Genomic DNA, 18,970 nt, shown 5'->3' on the forward strand with positions numbered 1-18,970 from the left:
ATTAGATTTATAAAAATCATGGAAGGAATTGCAGTTAATTAATCTCTTCTTTGTCCTCTGTATTATCTTTCTTTCTGAATGATGATTTGGAATCTAATTTATAATATTAAACTACTGTTCACAGTTTTCAACTGTGAAGTTCAGTTTAATTGAAAAGGAAATTTTTTTTTGCTGATAAATAAGAAATAGTTTAGTGTACGGATTCTTGAAAGAATTTTTAGTCGCGATTTTAACAGACGACAAAATTTTACTTTCTATTTCAATTTACTGTATATATGTAATGATAAATTTATAACAAAAAGTCATGAATTTGTTTTATGAAAGATCATCATTCAAGGGGAGAGAATTAAGTTATCACATTTAATGTGATTATGAAAATCAGGATATCAAAATAAGTATGGCTGTAAATCCATTAGATTTATACTTTTCATTTACTTAGATATCTTATCCGGATACTCGGCGGATCGAATAGAATTCGAGTAATTTTCTATATTTCAAGATGTAGCCGGGTTGGCAATAGTTACCATAGTCTACATAGATAAAGTTTTCGAAAATGAGTAATGTTATGAGAAAATTCAAAAATAGTAAAATTTGAAGGAAAAGCAATCCGGTTCGTATTTAGTACCCGTTAAATTCGGTTAAAAACATAAATAAGCTGTGTTAACGAGCCGTATCGAGCGATTCTGCAGATGAGTCTTCTAAAGCGATTTCTTCCTTTCGAAGGTAAAACCGTTCCCGTTGGATGGTGGATGGAGGAATGGATCTATGTAATGACATCCAACGAAATTGAAGGAATACGAAGGAAACTAGATTAGTCGTCGAGAAACTTCTCGTCAAAGCTTAACGTGGTCCATTCTGGGACGGTTGGTGGAATTTGTGCAAACAAGAAATGTTCACGAACGGAATCATCCGTTCGTCTATCTTGAAATCAGCTTTTAAAATTACAAAATTCTAATTGTACTTCGTGAAACGACATGTTTCGCTTTTCAAAATATCTTTGAAATTAGATCAGAAAAAACTTTTTGATTATCTTGAAAAAAACAAAAGTGTCAATTCACCTATGCGTTTATGTTCGAACCAAACGATTAGTTGAAAACAGATAAGAATTTTTTTCTAAGGTATTCATTTTAAGAAGATAATATTTATTATCTTATTTTTATTCGCGATATGTCTGATTACAACTAAGAAACACATTATATTTTTAAAAGTGATTACTTTTTGTGATTAAAACTAAGGGTTTACCTAAATTCTCGTAACATAATAGAACAACTTAAAGACTTTCTAAATACTTAGGAAGATTGTCAAGTTAGTTTACGATAATTAATGTTAACTTGCTATAGTTCAAATATTCGATAAGATTGCGGCGTGATACAACAAAACGATCGAAGAAAGACTAGACAAGTTTTCTTCTTCAACTTGAATTTGAGTTTCCTCAAGCGATAGGTGATGCATGTGATGATGTTGAAGTCGATCCCGAAAAAGGGCCTTCACCACTGCTTGGTCGTCGTCAAGTTTTACCATCAAGGTGAAATGTGGGAGAGTAAAACTCGTGGTGTGTACTTGGTAACTTTGAGAATTCTAAGTAGAAAGAGAGAGAGAGAGAAAAACAAGGAGAGGTAGAAAGGACCGCATCATGTGTACATTGCAAAAAGAAACTTATTTGCAGCTTACTCTACTAATTATCGAGTCTACAAACTACGTCAAATAAGCGAATTTGTTGACCATCAGTGTCGATTTCTTACGTCAAAATGCTCAATTTATTATTACTAGTTTGTATAATGATTAATTAATTAATTAATCATGAATTTCTACAGGCTGTCATGAATGAAATTACGGTGAAAAAACTTTTACAGTCAACGATATATCAGACCACCAAGATGAATGGTTTTGACGAAGGTGCGAAAAAATTCGACCGATCGATGTCTCAAAAAAATAATCCGTACCTTCATTCAACGTAACTCTATTCTATTCGAGATTAAGCGAATCGATAAATCTTCGTTACATGGAAGAACAAACTACGATGTATTCCAAAGGCCATTGCTCGTTCTACACGATCGAATTCAATTACACTCGCCATCGATCGTAGGAAGTTTCGAGAAAGTAGCCTTAGTCTTACGGAAGTGAACAACTGTGCCACGGGTTCTCTTGTTATTTACAAAGAGTAAACAAACGGTTGTTTAATAAATTCTTTCCACAATCGATGCTTTGCTACTGAATTTGAAACGGAAGTGAGAATACAAATGGAAAGCATTTCTATTGTTTACTTTACATAAAATGTTTTCCTTTAAAGGAGATAGAGGAACGTTTTATCGGAGGAAAAAAATAACTATTTCAATTAAACTTTTTCCTAGGCTTTAATAAAAGTATACAAAGACTATTGATTTTATCCTATATATTTTAAAGATTTTAAGTGTAATTCTAAATGTAATTGTTAAGAAAATTACCTAACTATTGGCGTTAAATTTTTACAAAATCACTTCGTTCTATTTTCTTAATCCATTTAAATGGAACATAGTAATGTATTCAGACAACGAAAATAGAAAGAGAGAAAGAAAGAAAGAAGTCCTTAATCTCGATACAACAAGTAAAAGCAAGGTTCGTGTCTTGAATGGCAGTCCCCGGAGAGAAGAGGAGGAAATGAAGATAGAAAGAGTGGGCATGAGAAGCTTCGCTTTACTCGTTGCGTTTCTCAATTCTCTTTCTTCTTATTCTTCTCTTTTATTCTTGAGCTTTGCCGTCCGGTACTTGGGTTTCCTTCGCACTTACTTCTCTCTCTTCTACTCTCTCTTGCTACTTCCTCGTTTTCGTCCGATCTCAAAATGTCTCCTCAAAACTAGCTGTTCCTTTCACTTTCGAGTCAGGAGATTCACCTCATTTTACTTTTCAATCTCCAAGAGGATACGATTTTCTTCCTCATTTCCAGTCTGAAAATATCAAGGGGGTGTGGACGTAGATGGTGGGAAAATCTTCTTGAAAGAGTAAGAGACAGACAGAAACAAAGTGTAAGAGTGAAAGTGAAAGTGAGAGTGTGCGAGAGAAAGAGAGAGAGGAAGAAGATAAGAAAGAGAGAAAAAATGCATTAGCGATCTACCTATCTACCTGTTAGCACACTGTTAGGAAATTCGATTTGTCCGAACGACTTCGACAATGTTAAGTGTTGAATTCTGTCGCGAAGAACTTCCGCCTTTTCTCTTCGATCTTCTTTTTTTGTTTCGATCGAAGAACTGATTTAAAGAAATAAAGAAAGAAATACGAATTTTACGTTTCGTTTCATTTATTGTTAGACGAAATAAAAAATTATCTTTCATATAACTTTAATAATATTTTTTTGATCAACATTAATGTCGATATATGATTAGATTTATTCTTTACTTTCTTTTGTTCTTTACTTAAATTTTTGTTTATATTCATAATTGGATCGCGTTCCAATTAATCGTGATGATTTTCACTCGCGCATTATTATTTAGTTTCATGGGCGAATTGTTCTTTACGAAAATTTATAATTATAAGTATTTCATATTCGGAACTCACACACACTTTAACGATAATTGATATTGCGAATAAATACTTATCGGTGCAAAATTTCGTAACTAAACTATGAATAAAGTGGAAATGAAAATTCGAAGTATATTTGCTACCAATGTGACATTTATGTGTCACATTTATATGCTAGTATATTATATATAATATTTAACGAGAACCTTTAATAGATAATTTGAAACAATCAAAAATATCATTAATGTGTTAGCTTTTATAATGATGTAAGAGAAAGACAAGGAATATTATGTTGTTCTGTTGGTGCAACAAAAAGGGAATTTTGTTAATATAATTATTCCATCGTTATTAAGCACTGAGTAATTTCGAATAGAAATTTTGTTTCTCTCTCTCTTTCTCTTTCTCCTTCTCTCTCATTCTAGTAAACTCGATATAGGTACAGTTTCCTATATCCTGTATTTTACTATACCGAACTACTGAACCAACTTACCTCTCTAAACTCCTTTCATTTCCCTCTCTCTCTCTCTCTCTCTCTTTCTTTCTTTCTTTCTTTCTTTCTTTTTCCTATTCCTTTTCCTTCTGGTACACCATTCCTATACTAATCTTCCTTCCTTAAGCATCAACTGGCAAAGTGCTAATTACGTTGGTGCGTGTACACCAACGTACATATGATTATACTTAACGTACAATTATTCCACCAAACCTATCTTACTAGAGTTAAAGACTTCTAATCCCTCTTTCGCGTCTTGTCTAGATCCTTCTAAGATTGTGCTAAAATGCTACGGGAAGGAATAGGGTATCAAATGAATTCGGATAAACTAAAATTTATGTTAGTTTGAATTAATTGAAGAAGGATACCTTAGAGAATGGTTAAGTATTCGAGGCTTTGCGTGATCAACCGATTGTTCAGATTGATCCTTTAACTTACTACTAAGACAATTCATGTCTATTATGCACGGATCACAAGTTTCCCTCTCTTAATAATTAATTATTGATTAAAACAATTATAAAAATTAGGAATTTGTATTCCGTTTTTATGGAAAAAATAATAAACTTATTTCTATAGTGAATATAGACAGTAATGTTGAAGGATTGTTATTTCATACCTCTAGAACGTGCTCCGCTTGATTCTCTCGATCCAATTTTCTACCACTCGTTGTGATCAGACCTGAAAAAACAGCGATATGATTAGACAAACGTAAGATCTAATTTACATCGATTCGACGAACTTTCCACATAGGTAAATGTATAGGATTAATGATCCAATTAATATTCTAATGATATTGTTTCAATCATGGTACTTTAATCAAATTCGTATTATTAATAATATATTTTGCATCGATCGTGAACATTATTATAATAGTTTACGATAGATACTCAGCAAAGTTTGGTATAATTCAATCACGCAATGTTAATCGAGTTCAACGACCTACGAACGGTCAGATTCGTTTTCTTTATCTTTCTCGTCTATCATATGTTTCTCATTCCTATCATAGATATTTTTCTCTATTTAATTTCTTATTCATTCTAAATATTACTCAACATTTTAATAAAAATAAGAATGTGTGTGTTAATAAGCCGATGAGATTTTTAGCTCGTGAAATCGTATTACGAATTAATGGCAATGGAATAAAAGAGTTTCTAATTTGTGCGAGCAAGGTTCTAGCGATGTAAAAGGGATTAATAAAAACTAAATGAGAATTACTATTCGATTTTGATTTGCGGTTAAATGGAAGGACTTATATTAAACGAGACAAAGATCGATTCATTGATAAGTCCTGATATCAAATTATAGCCTAGAGATTTTGCAAAAACGTCAATTTGGACCAAGCGTCAATTCTTTATTTTCTCTTTTACTTGATCCTTCTCTCGCTCGTCTTTCCTTTCTATTGCTACCAGCAGTACCACTACCACCTATATATATAGCCGTATTTTATTTTACGCGTCACAAATCTCTTTCATCCTCGCCAAGCGTTTCGTTGGGAAACTCGTTCAACGAAAATTCGAAAATCGATAGAATCTCACCTCCCCGTTACCCTCGTTTCCCTTCTCTTTCTTCCCTAACGCTTTCTCTTTTTGTCGCTTGTTTTAATTTTTTCGTCTAAACGATTTTCATTTTGCTTTTATCGTATGAATTTTCTATCAAAAAAAATTCAATACAAAACTTGCCAATAAAAATACCTCAGTAGACAAATATTTTTACGTATAAAGTAAGGAAATAAATCCATATGGTTTAGAGATATATATATATATGTAGGTATTTATATATTTATTAAAGAATTTACTAATATATTATACAAGAGTTTTAATCAGCTTACTAATATCCGATATAGATATTTACAAAGTATTCAGTATATTATTTTCCGAAAATAATTTGAAAATGAAAAGCACGTATAGCTTTTTAGAAAATTTTAATCATCAAAGAAATCCTTCATTATTCTCTACTGTGATGAAACCAACGATGAAACCAATAAAGGTTATAAACAAGTTCATTTTTGAAATGACAATTGTAGAAATCATGTAAAAGAAGCTCAGCAAATTAAAAATAATATTTTTCAAAGCTACCGAAGAGTAATCAACTCCAGAGAAGCCCTTTTAAAACAGTACCTTTTACTAAGTAAGAGTAGTTTTTTCTTTTCCTCATTCTATTTCTCTCTTTTCTCTCTCTTATCTTTTATTTTTTTTTCTATTTATCTTTCTCTTTAACAATGTTTTATGGCTTCCGCTTAGAGTTTATAAGGAAAATAGATTTGATATTTAACACTAATCAAATTAGAAGGAAGCCTGTTCTATGTCGTTCGCGAAGCGACCCCATAACTACAAAAGCACGGTTACCCATTACATTTGTGAATAGTTTCGCGGTATGGAGAATTTTGGAGCGAAACTGTTACGAGCCAAGTTTGAAACGACGATATCAACGTCGACTGCTGCCCAATAGTATGGTACATTCTATTTGGGTTAACGACTTCGTATTTTCCCTTACAGATAACGTTATACTATAACTGATTATGATTTCGAAGGTACGTGAACGTTTCCTAATGTCGTCCCAACATTTACATTGGATCGTTCCTAACGGCGAGGAAATTTTAATTTTATTTGAAATTTCTAATCTGAATTGTCATCGATAATATCTTGGATATTAAATGTGAATGAAATGTTAGAATAATATTGAGTATAAGATTAATGATACTTTTAACAAGAACTCTTGAGTTGTTATTAATTACGATCGCAGAGATCGAATGACGCTTTTCGAAAGTTGTTCGTACTTATCTTTGATAATAATATAATATGTACAAGTATAAGGGTCTTGAATTTAGGTTAATAGTTCCATATTGTCGAGCGATAGCATTATATTGTCGATAATCGTAGTATTCGTAAGATTAGACGATAGTTTCTTCAGCTATCGTAGTTACTAACAACGTAATATATGATAAAGAATGAAAAAAGAAGAAGACACTTTGATTTAGGTTAATAGTCGATTTTTATAACAGACAAGGCTAATATTAATACTAATTCGAAGGAGCGAATTATAATGACGACTCTTACGATTTCCACTCGAAGCATTTCAACGATCTTAAACGAGTTCTCAAGTAACATATCGTTGCTTTTAAGGTTCGAAGGAAAGTCAAGCATCTCATACCGATCTATTGACAAAAATTTTTCACACGGTTCAACGAGTGTGCGGTCAACGCTATTTCCTTCCTTCCTTCCTTCCTTCCTTCCTTCCTTCCTTCCTTCCGCTTGTCGGAATCGCGCTGACTTGGAAATTTCTCATAGCTATTTTCAGTAAGTATGGAAGAATGGAACGGGAAATGAAAGAAAGAACAGCGTGAAAGTTTCTGATAACCGTAATAACTCGATTTTTCGTTGTGAGCAAACGAGCGAGCGGAAAAGCAAGAGAATAAGATAGAGAGAGAGAGAGAGAGAGAAAAAGAGAGAAACAAAAAGACAGAAAGAGAGAAACAGAGAGAGATAGTGAAAGAGAGAAAGGGGGAGAGAGAAAGAGAGAAAGTCCGTTTAAATCCATCGACGAGAGTCGACGATATCGACAAGCTCGTGAGATTTTCTCGCTGACAGTGTAAAAAAAGAAGAACTCTATGGTAGCGCGTCGTCGACAATTCTTTCGTTTCCGTCTATAGTATCGTTCGAGATGGACTCTCATCGTTTGTTTTGTATCGATAATGCCCTCCGGCATTTCACGGAACGAATCGAAAGTAAAAAAGCAGGGTGGCATCGCTGATGACGGTCGTAGTTGCTAACGTGAGAAGAAAAAAAAAAGAGAGAGAGAGAAAGAAAGAAGAAAATAAAAAAAGAAAAAAAAAGAGAAAAAAAAAAGAAAAGGAGGGCTGGCTGTTCCGCAGAGCACATTTAAATAATTGCTTTCCGTTTTTATCCCTGAATCTTTCCTACCCTCTTTCTATATCTTTCTCCTTTTTCCAATCCTTGCTTGCTCAGAAATATCTATATATTTATAAATGTACCGGGATTTAAAGGTCCAAGAATATGTCTGCGTTTGCATTTAGATTCATTTTAATAAATGTCAATATTTATCTATAAAATATTTATATTTTTAATAAGAATTTTCGATTAATTTAATTAATGTGTATATAAAACTTGAGCTTCAAAACTGATCAGGTAAGACAAAGTAACGATTCAGAATAGTTTTTCTTTGTCGGGCGATTTTAGGTCGGAAATAGATAGAAATAGAATGTTCTCGAAATATACGTAAAAGTGGGGAGTATGATAAGTGTGAAGAAAAGAAGAACAAATAAGAAAAGGTTGGAAAAAATTCTGTACGCGTTATTATAACACAAATTTGAGAACATAGTTCAGAACATTTGTTAGTTAGTTTAGTTATATTATTATGTTATGTTATGTTTTTTTTAGAAATCATTTACTTACAAATTACTAATTGTGGGATTATGAATTGATGCCATTCTTACAAATTATTTAAAGTAGGATATTGATTATTTTGATTAATTTTTACACGCATGATCGAAAAGCAACGCAAAACGCGTGTAGAAATACATAAAATATATCATATATGTATTCTCTATTTAAATAAATTATATAACAAAGTGTTATAATTCGTTTGCAATCAATATCGTTCTAAAGCATTTTACATTAGAATAATATTTATACTCTCCTACAAACCGGAATAGTATAAGTAAATCATGTTAATTCATTTGAAACATTTAATATGGGATTTGTATTTTTCGAAAAGTTGACAGATAATAAATAATGAATTGTTTTCATTGTTAATGATTATTACATTGTGCCAAGTTTCATAATAATATAATATTTGTTTCGCGGAAAATGAATTATCCAAATTATCTTTTATTTATTACGAAGCTACTAGTGAAATTATCATTACAACGAATTCCATTCACTTATCTTTTTCATTATTCGATTGTAATTTCTTACACGTTATATTTGATATAATACCGTCATTTAAGAGAAAAAAATACATACCTTCTGCTTTTCCCTCTCGTGGCAATTATCTCACGAATTACGAATATCTTAAGATGAAGCGTAATAAACTTTTGTAAATACGATCGAAGAGTAAAGGTTTCGTTCTAACCTCGGCTATTCGTCGGTGCAAAATGTTACAACCGCATCGCTTGGAATAGAAAAGAAAAAGAACGAACGAAGTGAACATTCTCTTCTATCCGTTCGTTCACCGGGTTTAGCTAACAACAAGCCGATCATATTCCAACGCGCAATTCAATATTTTCGAGGCGAGTAAATTCGATAACGAGGACGATGTTACACGTGGAAGTACATATTTTCTCGTTATATAAGCACGAACTATGATAGATAACTTACATCGCGATATAGAAAAACATATTGACTTTTACCAACAAATTTTACGTATCAGTCGATGAATACAATTTTATTTTTATTTTTTATCTCTCGATATTATATCGATAAAATTATTTATTTCTTCTATAATTTATAATATTAATCCAAATAATAAAACAATACAAAATATATATCTTATAAAATGATAAAATAATTATATCGTTCTCGATTTAAAATTAACAAAGATAGAACAAAAAAAAAAAAAACGGATTAGCGATCGACTACGTTGCATTACAATGGAAAGTTCGTCGTTAATATTTTCGTTTAGTAAGTCAAGATAATAGAGTTAGTATAGTATAGTAAAGGAAACTATTTTGGTAGTCGTTAATAGTATTACCTAGACGATTGCTTGGCTACGTGAACGAACACTCGCAAAACTTACCAGTGCTGGAGTTGATGAGAAAATAACCCTCTGGATTGCCGCTGCTGATGGAAAAAGTGAATTGTTGGGGCGAGGCGTCACGATCGAAAGCTCGAATCTGCAGTACGCTAACACCGGCTGGAGAATTTTCCGGCACGGAAGGATAGTAAACGGGGAGCTCGGTTAGCGGTGTATTGTCGTTTTCGTCCAGTACTTCGACGTAAACCTGAACGTGAAAAAAGAAAGAAGAAAATAAGCGCCAGAAACAACTGTTGAACAACGAACACGCGACGCTTCAAATCTTTTGTTGAAAAAAAGACAAGCAAAAAAAGAAAAAAAAAAAAAAAGAAAACTAGAAAAGAATAAAAGAAAAAAAAAATAAATAGAAACAAAAAGGTTCTTTATGCGGCCTCTTTCCTATTTTTGTGCTTTTACAAACATGAATCGAAACTTTACTTTTACATTCGAATAGCGAATGTTCAATCCTTTGATCGTTTCGTAGCTTACTGTGTCACTGCTAACATTTTTTGTTCACACGTGGCAGATACAAAATATCCATGTTCTTTGAATAAAATTCTGCTACGTCGGATTTTATTCTATACTTGTATTTCAAACTCTGACGCAAACAAGCCAGTTGTCAAAATGTTCAGCAAATATTACGAAATATTTGAATTATTTACGATTAATAAAATCATGTTAAATAGTAAAAATATATATTTTCCGGAAAAGATATATCCGATTATTAAGCGAATTTTAATAATTATTATCTCTGAAAATAATCAAATATCGGAATTACCTCTAAACTTGAACTCAAAGGTACGACTCCATGATCTTGCGCATAAATCGTCAACCAATATCCGTTTTTCGTCTCGATATCAAGTACCGCCTTTGTCCTTATATTTCCTGAAACAGAAATAAAGTCAAATATCAGTGAAAATAATTTATTAAAACGTAAAAATACGAGCGGTAAAAATATCAGAAATTTATTATGAACAATTCCTGTACGGAAACGAAGGACTTCATAATTTTTTGTACAAAAATGTAAACATTTTACTTATACGATTTATAAAATATATCATTCACAAAAAAACAGGTAAACAGTTACTCTCCCTTACATAAGGGTATGTCGTAATGTACACACAAAACAAATAAAAAAAAAAAAAAGTCTCATAGAAAGTTCGATAACATGAGAGCTTTTCCCTTTCCCTTCCTTTTCTTTTCTTTTATGCTCCCTAACAGTGTAACTGGCAGACCGAAAGTTGTTGCCGGTGGCATTCAGAAGAGAAAGAAAACGAGAGAGAGAGAGAGAGAGAGAGAGAGAGATTTTCACTTTGCGAGGAAGATGGTCGATGAGCAAACTAAGAAGAGGAGAAAGAGGCCCGGATATGAAATGACGTGCACGTATGGCGAGTTGCCAAGCAAGCGTGATAGCGTAAAAATTGGACCACATTCCCGGTGTTAACACATCGTGCACGCTGTTCCGCGTGTCTACCAATCCGTTTTTGCCTTTTCAAGATAGTCTTCCTTGACTTTACCCTCTCGTTCTCTTCGTAGTCTCTTCGATATCGCTTTTTGCGTTTGCCTTGCGACTACCGGCATAGCACTTGGTCGAGTTTATTACTCGATATGAATTTGAAACGTACCGCCAACCTGTCCATAAAAAAAGAACTAAGTAGTCGATACCTTAACGTAAATAGAGAAAGATAAATAAAAAGATAAATAGAGAAGGGATGGGAGGTAAGCGTTTCGATTAATTAACGCCTCGCAGGAAAACGAATGAAGATCGTAAGGTAGGATCGAGCGCATTTTCGATGTCGACTATCCGAGTAGTCGTTTCCTGTTCCTCGGGAATTATAATAAGCATGATAATCCTTGGAACGAGGCTCGCTTATAAAACTTCTAACGCTAGACCGTACTGCCCTTAAATGGCTTGCGTATGAATCCTGCGGAAGCTGTAGATAGAATTTTTCATGCGAATATATGAAGAAAGTTCGTCGACTTTAACGAAGAATAATTATGATTATACATATAAATTCCTGTTATATTATTCGGAATATTATCAAAGAAAGATAATAGAAATATTCTTGTTAATTACTTATTTTTAAGCGGAACTAGTTCGTAAGTAAGAATAACTAATTTCATTATTCCATTCAGCATTAATCATAGATAACTACAGAGATCCGTTCTATCACGATTAAATGCACCATCAATTTCGTCTAATATCATCGTGGAAGTGTCGTAAGATAGGCGCGGTTTCTAACCAGGCCAAACCCGGATATGGTTGTTTGATGGTCGTATCGTAAAGTATCCATAAATGTCTTAGTATATGACTACCAATTTTGGTTGATTGTCTTATGAAAGGTAAGCTCTCTAAAGGTCCTTTGTTCGAGCTTTCCACTAACAGCTGCTGCTTTCTCAAAGTCAATTTTGATCCACAAATTTCTAAATAATATATATATATATATATATATATAACTAAATTGTATCAAAAAATAAAAATTTATAGGAGCATAAAAATAAATAAAATATATATATATAAAACGTTAAAATTTATTTCGCGCGTTTAAAGGTACATTTCGTTTTTAGCGTCGTCGAAACGATCTCGAAATTGTTGCCAAAGTAACAATCGACCTTACACGATCCTTGTTCAAGTAGTTTTTAGACTCGTAATCAAGCTTGAAAAGAGGGTAGACTAACTATCATTTCGTAAGCTCGAACGATACCGAGAACGCGAGAAGGTGTAGCACGGACTCACGAAATACATTCGTTAACAATTTTTTCATGGCGTGACTCGATATCACCTCATAAAAGCTTCGTACCATTCGGTAGCACGTTTGTTGAAGGTAAATGAAAGAGTCGTAGAATTCGTTTTTTCAGGGCTTTTATCCTGGCTTTGTCCGAATAACGACTGGTCTGCGTGGCCGGAAACGAAGAGTAGAAAACGATCGATGTTTCCTCTCGAGTGCAAAAGCGCAATTGCTTACCTTTCGTAATTTTCAAAGTTACGACTTTCATTTTCGTGTTTTTTTTTTCTATTTTGGGTGGGAACAGGGGATTCTTTTTTTGCTCTATGCTTTTCATTCTTTCTCATCGAAATTAATTCCTGGGCTGTTTTTTTTTCACATTTCTTTCAAGAAAATGTTTTTTTTTTTATTATTATTATTATTATTAGCTATCTACGTTTTCATCCAATCGTACTAGATTCAAGAAAAAACAATATTGATGGATCGGTGCCTTATTTGAAACGATATGGTCGAATATTTTCGATACTTCCATCAGCAAAAGGTATATTATAGATGTCCGTTTAATTTTGCATTGATATTTTTTACAACTGTTACTAAATTAAAAATATTGATAAAAAGTTTGTAAAAATTGTTAAGACTTTTGTTTTTTAACAAATGCGTATTCTATGAAATAGGTACAGTGCACAGGACAATTCGATAACTATGAACAATTAAAAAATCTATATTATTATTGATATTGCGAAAACGATGTTCAGGACAAAGTTATTCTGATATTTTTAATACGAAAACATATATTACATTGATAATAATAAAATATTTATAAAACTTACAGGATCGAGATACCCGTTAAAAGAGTTTAAACCACAAATTTCCTGCGTCGTAGTTACGAAGCACTCTGTATACAATTCAAGGAAATATCTGTGAATCCTTTGAAAAGTTTGATGAAGCGCAGGAAACGCAGAGGAAACGGTTAAGACAACCACGAAAAGGAAAAGAACTTAAGAAGATATGAAAGGGATAAGGACTCTGAGGGCCCTTTTCGCGAAAGGAAGAAGCAGCTCGAATTCCCCGGATGGATCGTCGCAATGTTACTTAATAGCTCGAAAATACTTCTATCTTTGTCTTTCTCCCTCTTGTATTATCTTGAAGTGACGGTTTTCTTTCTCAACTATGGTTCATTTGCAACGAACAGATACTTCCAACTACGCAAAGCTTCTTACAAGCGATAAAGCGATTGATCTCTTCTCTTGTAGCCACTTACACAACCTCCGTTGTAGTCTTTGTCGCGTTATTTAAGTTACAAAGAGGACAATTAAATGCAAAAGAAGAAGAGTTTCTTCCCTTCTTGAACTTGAGCACGATGTTGACGATGTATCTTTGACGTAGCTTGTCTTCCAAAGGTAAGGAACCTTGTCTAAGAATTTTCTCTTCCTTGTGCCTCTCAAATTACGGAAGAATTGCCTTCTACCTCTTATCAAGTTTCCACTAATAACAATTTTAATATAAAAAAAATAATGCAGTTAACTGGCGTGCGGTTTAAAAGCATCCGCTAATAAATGATCAAGTTAATGTCATTTGATATATTTATATATATTTACAACTAGGTCATATAAGAAAAATTTTAACTTTTATCTCGTCTCGTGGGATCAATGTCTATTGATAGAAAAAAAAAAAGTCATCGTCAATTTTTTTTCAATCTTTTCAATCTCGGAATAAAGTAACACGGGCATGCTGATAAACGTGACGTCGTACTCTCTAAACACTTGACGTAGTCACGAAACTCAATCATATTCAATCTTTATCGAGACGAGGAAGCATAAGTCCCACTCAAAGCTTCGAAATCACCGACGGCATTTAAATCGCTGGATTTTATTCGTTCTCCGCTTCCCTCTCGACTCGACAAGACTCAATCGATGTTATTTGCGAAAAGGAAGGAACATTGAAGATTCGACGAATCAATAAGCACGAGGAGAAAGATAGAGAAATTTCAAGAACGAAGGATAGAAAGCTAAGCATTTATGATGATTCGAAATTTCATATTAGTGATCGATATGAAAAACATCGAGTTGCGATATTTCGTTAAACGCGAATAGCGTAAATCGATTTTATCAATATTCACAATGTTCCGTTTGTTATATATATATATATATGTGTTTCATTAATTTTATTTCATTTTTTTCTTACTTTCAAAATTATTTATTATTTTCTATGAAAAAATATTTTATTTGCCATTTCATGAATTTCACTCTATTCCATAGCTAATATCAATTTCCTTTTACATTTCATTATTCGCAATGTATGATAGTAAAAGTAGCGCGAATCTGTTTCGAAGAAGTTCAAGTCGAATCAAAAAGTCACTAATATACTTTTACTTCGTCGTCATAACGCTTCTTTGCAAAACAAAGTTTCAAAGCTTTTGTTTTCTCATCGAAAACGTATCGATTCTCGGCCGAGAAATTCGTCGAGCCTCCTTCGTTTTTTCTATCGTTGACTGGAAGAAAATTTGAAATCACGTAAATCCAATACAAGCCCAGAGCTCTGGGCTGTTCAAAAGTTGCTTCCGAATCTAGCGCTGATACGAAAGTTAGTTTCAACGATGTTTCTTTCTTTCTTTCATCGATATCCGTGTCGGGAAGAGTAAGAGAGAAAAAGAAAGTTAGAGGGAGAGAGGAAGTAAGGTAAGAAGGGAGGAAAAAGGAAACGGAGAAGGGTTAAAAGAGGAGTTTCAAGTTTCCCACTGGACTGAAACCGATAGAACCTTGGAACGTTTCGAGGAGCTGCGAAAATAGCTACGCCCCAAAAGTCTTTGGCAAGCTCCCGCGAGTGCAATATAATCGTCCCTTCCTCGAACTATGTATTTTTCATTTTGGTAAAAAAAATATATAGGAATTGAAGAAAAGAAGAAACAAAGAACGGATAAGAAAAAAAAAAGTCAAATAATATGCGAAGTTATTTGTCAAAAGTTAATCCTCCATCCTAATTATGATATTTTCTTCGAAAATAACGAAAACTACATCCTCTTCTTTTCTATTTTACCATACACCACTCTACTCTCATTCAACGTTAATTAAGAATTCACACGGGACGACTCTTCGTTAGAGCTCTTATTTCTTCCTATTTTCGTCTTTCAATGAAACGAATATACAGCGAGTTTATTAATTCTTTCTACACTTATGTATGGGGATGTACGTATGTATGTATATATGTATTTACATGGCCGATGTTTCTTCAGAAAAGATTTTTTTATATTTCATTTAAACTTTAACGAAGTTTTGCTGCACGATGATATTAGAAATTTATATCGCACTATGTACGATACATATAATATTATGTGTAGGTAGAAGGTATTCATTTAAGAACTTTGTCGCGTCAGTGATCATATTATGAACTTTCTCTTTTGCACGATCAAATGTGGTTATTACGTGACATGTGATTCTTTTTGTTCAATATATTTACCAGGCCACTCTGATAGGAAGTTTTGTATTTTACGATAGCTATAGTAAGAACATATAATACTATCGTGTATTTATCCAACCAAAAACTCTTCTGTATCGTTGTTAAAACGCGTGAGTGAAAATACATTGTTGGTGAACGTATTGCGAAAATGAAAAGTCAATGTTGGCCATTGGCTCTATAGCTCGCTATCCTGTGGGAAAAAGCACAGTTCTTTCGAGGGAATTGGCAATGGCGTATCGTTTAAAATGGTGTAAACGACACACCTAAGGTTTCCTTGCGAACTAAAAATGTTTCAATATCATAGAAAGGGAAAGTTCATATTTAGCGAGTTAAATAGATAAATTTGTTTCCCAACTTGAGTCATGGATCTTAACAAAAATATCCATGTTTTTTTTCCGATAAACTTGTAACTTATTTTACTTTTCTTAAAGTAACTAACGAAAGGAGTTAATAAAAGTAATGAAAAAAATAAATACGGATTACTTTCTTTTAAATTAGTTCATTCTACTCTATTTCTTATTAGATTTTCAATTGGCCATTTACACCGTCTTGTTATCCTTAGGGGTATATACATATGTAAATTTTATCCAAAGATTTCGTTTCTTATACCATGGGGATCCTCTGAATTTTACACTAGAGCGGAATGTTCTGAAGTAAAGGACTAAGCACGTTGCTCACACGGAGCCGCAGTAATAAAGTGTCATTATGTGTCCTAGAGTGGTACTACTGTACGTAAGTGGAATGTAATACCTAAGTAAGAAGAAACATGGTAGAATATCGAAGATATTATTATCGCAATAGGATTGCTAGCATCCGCCGCTTGTGAATTCCATAATATTATCTGAAGCTAGATATTAAAACGGAACTTAATATCGTATCGAGATTCTTGATTATTGCTTTTCTAAATGTATCTGCATGTTTTCGACATTTCGAAACGAATGAATTCAGGATTAAGTCTTTCGATTATTCGGTATACTATAGAATTTTGAAGATATTTATTAGTTTGTTCTTACTAATTTACTGCAAATTTTGACGTTGATAAGAAATATTTTTTATCGTATGAGTAAACAAATTCTTTCTTTTCTGAATGTTCGTAACATAAATATATAAAACGTACCAGGACAGGTAGTAAAAATGGGCTGGGAGAGATTCTATATATAAAAATAAGTCAAAAAATGGAGTAACATTCTTTTATTTGAGATTCCGTTTTCGAGATAATCGTGTTGGAAAATAGTAAATTTAAAGAACTTACCATCAGATTTATGATAATGGAAAAAACCGCAGTCAATCTTTGCTTTGTCTACTGTATTAGCTTTCTATCTGGATGGCAACGATTTCCAAATTGTTGCTTATAATATTCAACTGCTACCGTTGCGATGTTGTCACAGCTCGCTCGTTAGAGACAGACTAAATAAAGGAGAAAACGGGTCGGATGGCTGAAGGCGAAACGTAAACGTTACAAAGCCAAATGAATACGAAAATGTAAACAAAAGGAAATGTTTATATTTGATAAGACTTTGGAGAGATAGTTCGGTGCATGCGTGCTTTAAAGAATTTATAAATACAATTTTTTCGATAACGAAGGACCTAAAAGTAAAAAAAATATTACTCTTCATATTCGATTTATTTTTACACGGAGAGTAAATTCTCGATCGTATATATCCTGTATATAGAAAAAGATAGCTGACTATTTATCTAACTTTTTTTTATCTAAACTTTAAGAACAAACCAACCACATATCAAAAAAGGAACTGACGTTTAAATTGATTTACGCGATACAGCGGGTCCTGTTGTCTTCCACTTGAATACCTTTAGGATAAAAAAACGAGAAAATAGTCGAAGGCGAGAAAAAGCATTTATATTTTTATATTAAAATTCTGTTGATATAAAAATATTCTGTTGAATAAAGAGGTCAACTTTTTCTTTCTTACCTTATACCACACAAATCGATATATATATATTTTTGTTTTGTTTTGTTTGTATTAATTCGTTATTTTATTGTAATAAGATTATTTTAATTTAAACTGAATTTGCATCAAAAGTTTCATTAATTCAAGATTTTTCGAGGAAGTAGTACTTTAACAAGGATATCCGTACACTTATCTCATTATGCTGATCCTCCTATCCAAAAGTAACTTGTTCAGAGTCTATCTCGTCTTACTTTTATTATATATGAGATAGAAAAAGGTCCACTTTGGTATCAACAATGTTCATTAATGCGGAAGGAGTCGTTTCGCTTCCATTTTCGTTTTATAATATGGCAGCATTTGCGACAGGAGAGCATATTTATATCGTATGTAAGGAGATGAAACATGAAAGGTAGTTAAGCTGACAGATGAAGAGGATCGTGTCCAGCTAAGAAGCTACTGTTCCGACCACTCCTATTTCTTGGGTGGCCACCTAAAGTGACTCGTCTCTCTCCAATTCCTCCCCTTTACCTTTCAACAAAATATCAGGAAAGTTTGCTTTCTACCAAATATCAAACAAACAAATATAATATATCGATAATAATATATCGGAATAATATAATATATCGTAATTTAATATTTTAAATCATACAAATTATTTCGTTATAATAATTTATCATTTTCGGTTTTAATCAGTTAATAAAAATTCATATGATTCATCAATGTTTGATATTCATTAAAAGGACTTCAAATGAGTAATTACTCTAACCGAACATATAATTTCTCGAAATGAGTTCTCCGTTTTCGCGTTTTTTAAAAAGCTCGCGAATTAATTGCGTCAGAATGTTTTCGAGTTCGAAATGAGGAAGACCTGTATACCGCTTTTCATTCCAACAGTTTAACTAAATGTATTCAACCCGATGAGAGTTTCTCATTCAACGGCATCGTAATCACAGTGTGTAGAATAGTGAAACGTATGGTAGAGAAACATTACTATTTCATCTATCTATATATCGTTGAAGAGTTATGGAAAGGTTGTAGGAGAATAAAGGATCGAAAGACATTAAATTGTATAACTATTAATTAGTTTCAGTTCGGTTTCGGAATATAGATAACGTTCTTGCTTTTATTCGAGACAACACGAT

At 32.8% G+C, this 18,970-nt stretch overlaps 1 protein-coding gene across 7 annotated transcripts in view; it reads right to left on the reverse strand.

The window, feature by feature from the left end:
* Positions 1–18,970, reverse strand: part of LOC106784946 (fat-like cadherin-related tumor suppressor homolog) — a 303,487-nt gene that overhangs the window by 29,056 nt on the left and 255,461 nt on the right. For all 7 annotated transcript variants that reach the window (XM_014745018.1, XM_014745008.1, XM_014745036.1 and 4 more), the window contains exons 4-6: positions 10,515–10,621; positions 9,740–9,944; positions 4,602–4,663 (exon numbers count right to left, since the gene is read on the reverse strand). In XM_014745018.1, coding sequence (XP_014600504.1) covers positions 4,602–4,663; positions 9,740–9,944; positions 10,515–10,621 — 374 coding nt within the window. The remainder of the gene's footprint in view (positions 1–4,601; positions 4,664–9,739; positions 9,945–10,514; positions 10,622–18,970) is intronic.

The sequence above is a fragment of the Polistes canadensis genome, unplaced genomic scaffold (assembly GCF_001313835.1).
Source record: "Polistes canadensis isolate GaletaPanama2010 unplaced genomic scaffold, ASM131383v1 scaffold_2, whole genome shotgun sequence".
Taxonomy (NCBI): domain Eukaryota; kingdom Metazoa; phylum Arthropoda; class Insecta; order Hymenoptera; family Vespidae; genus Polistes; species Polistes canadensis.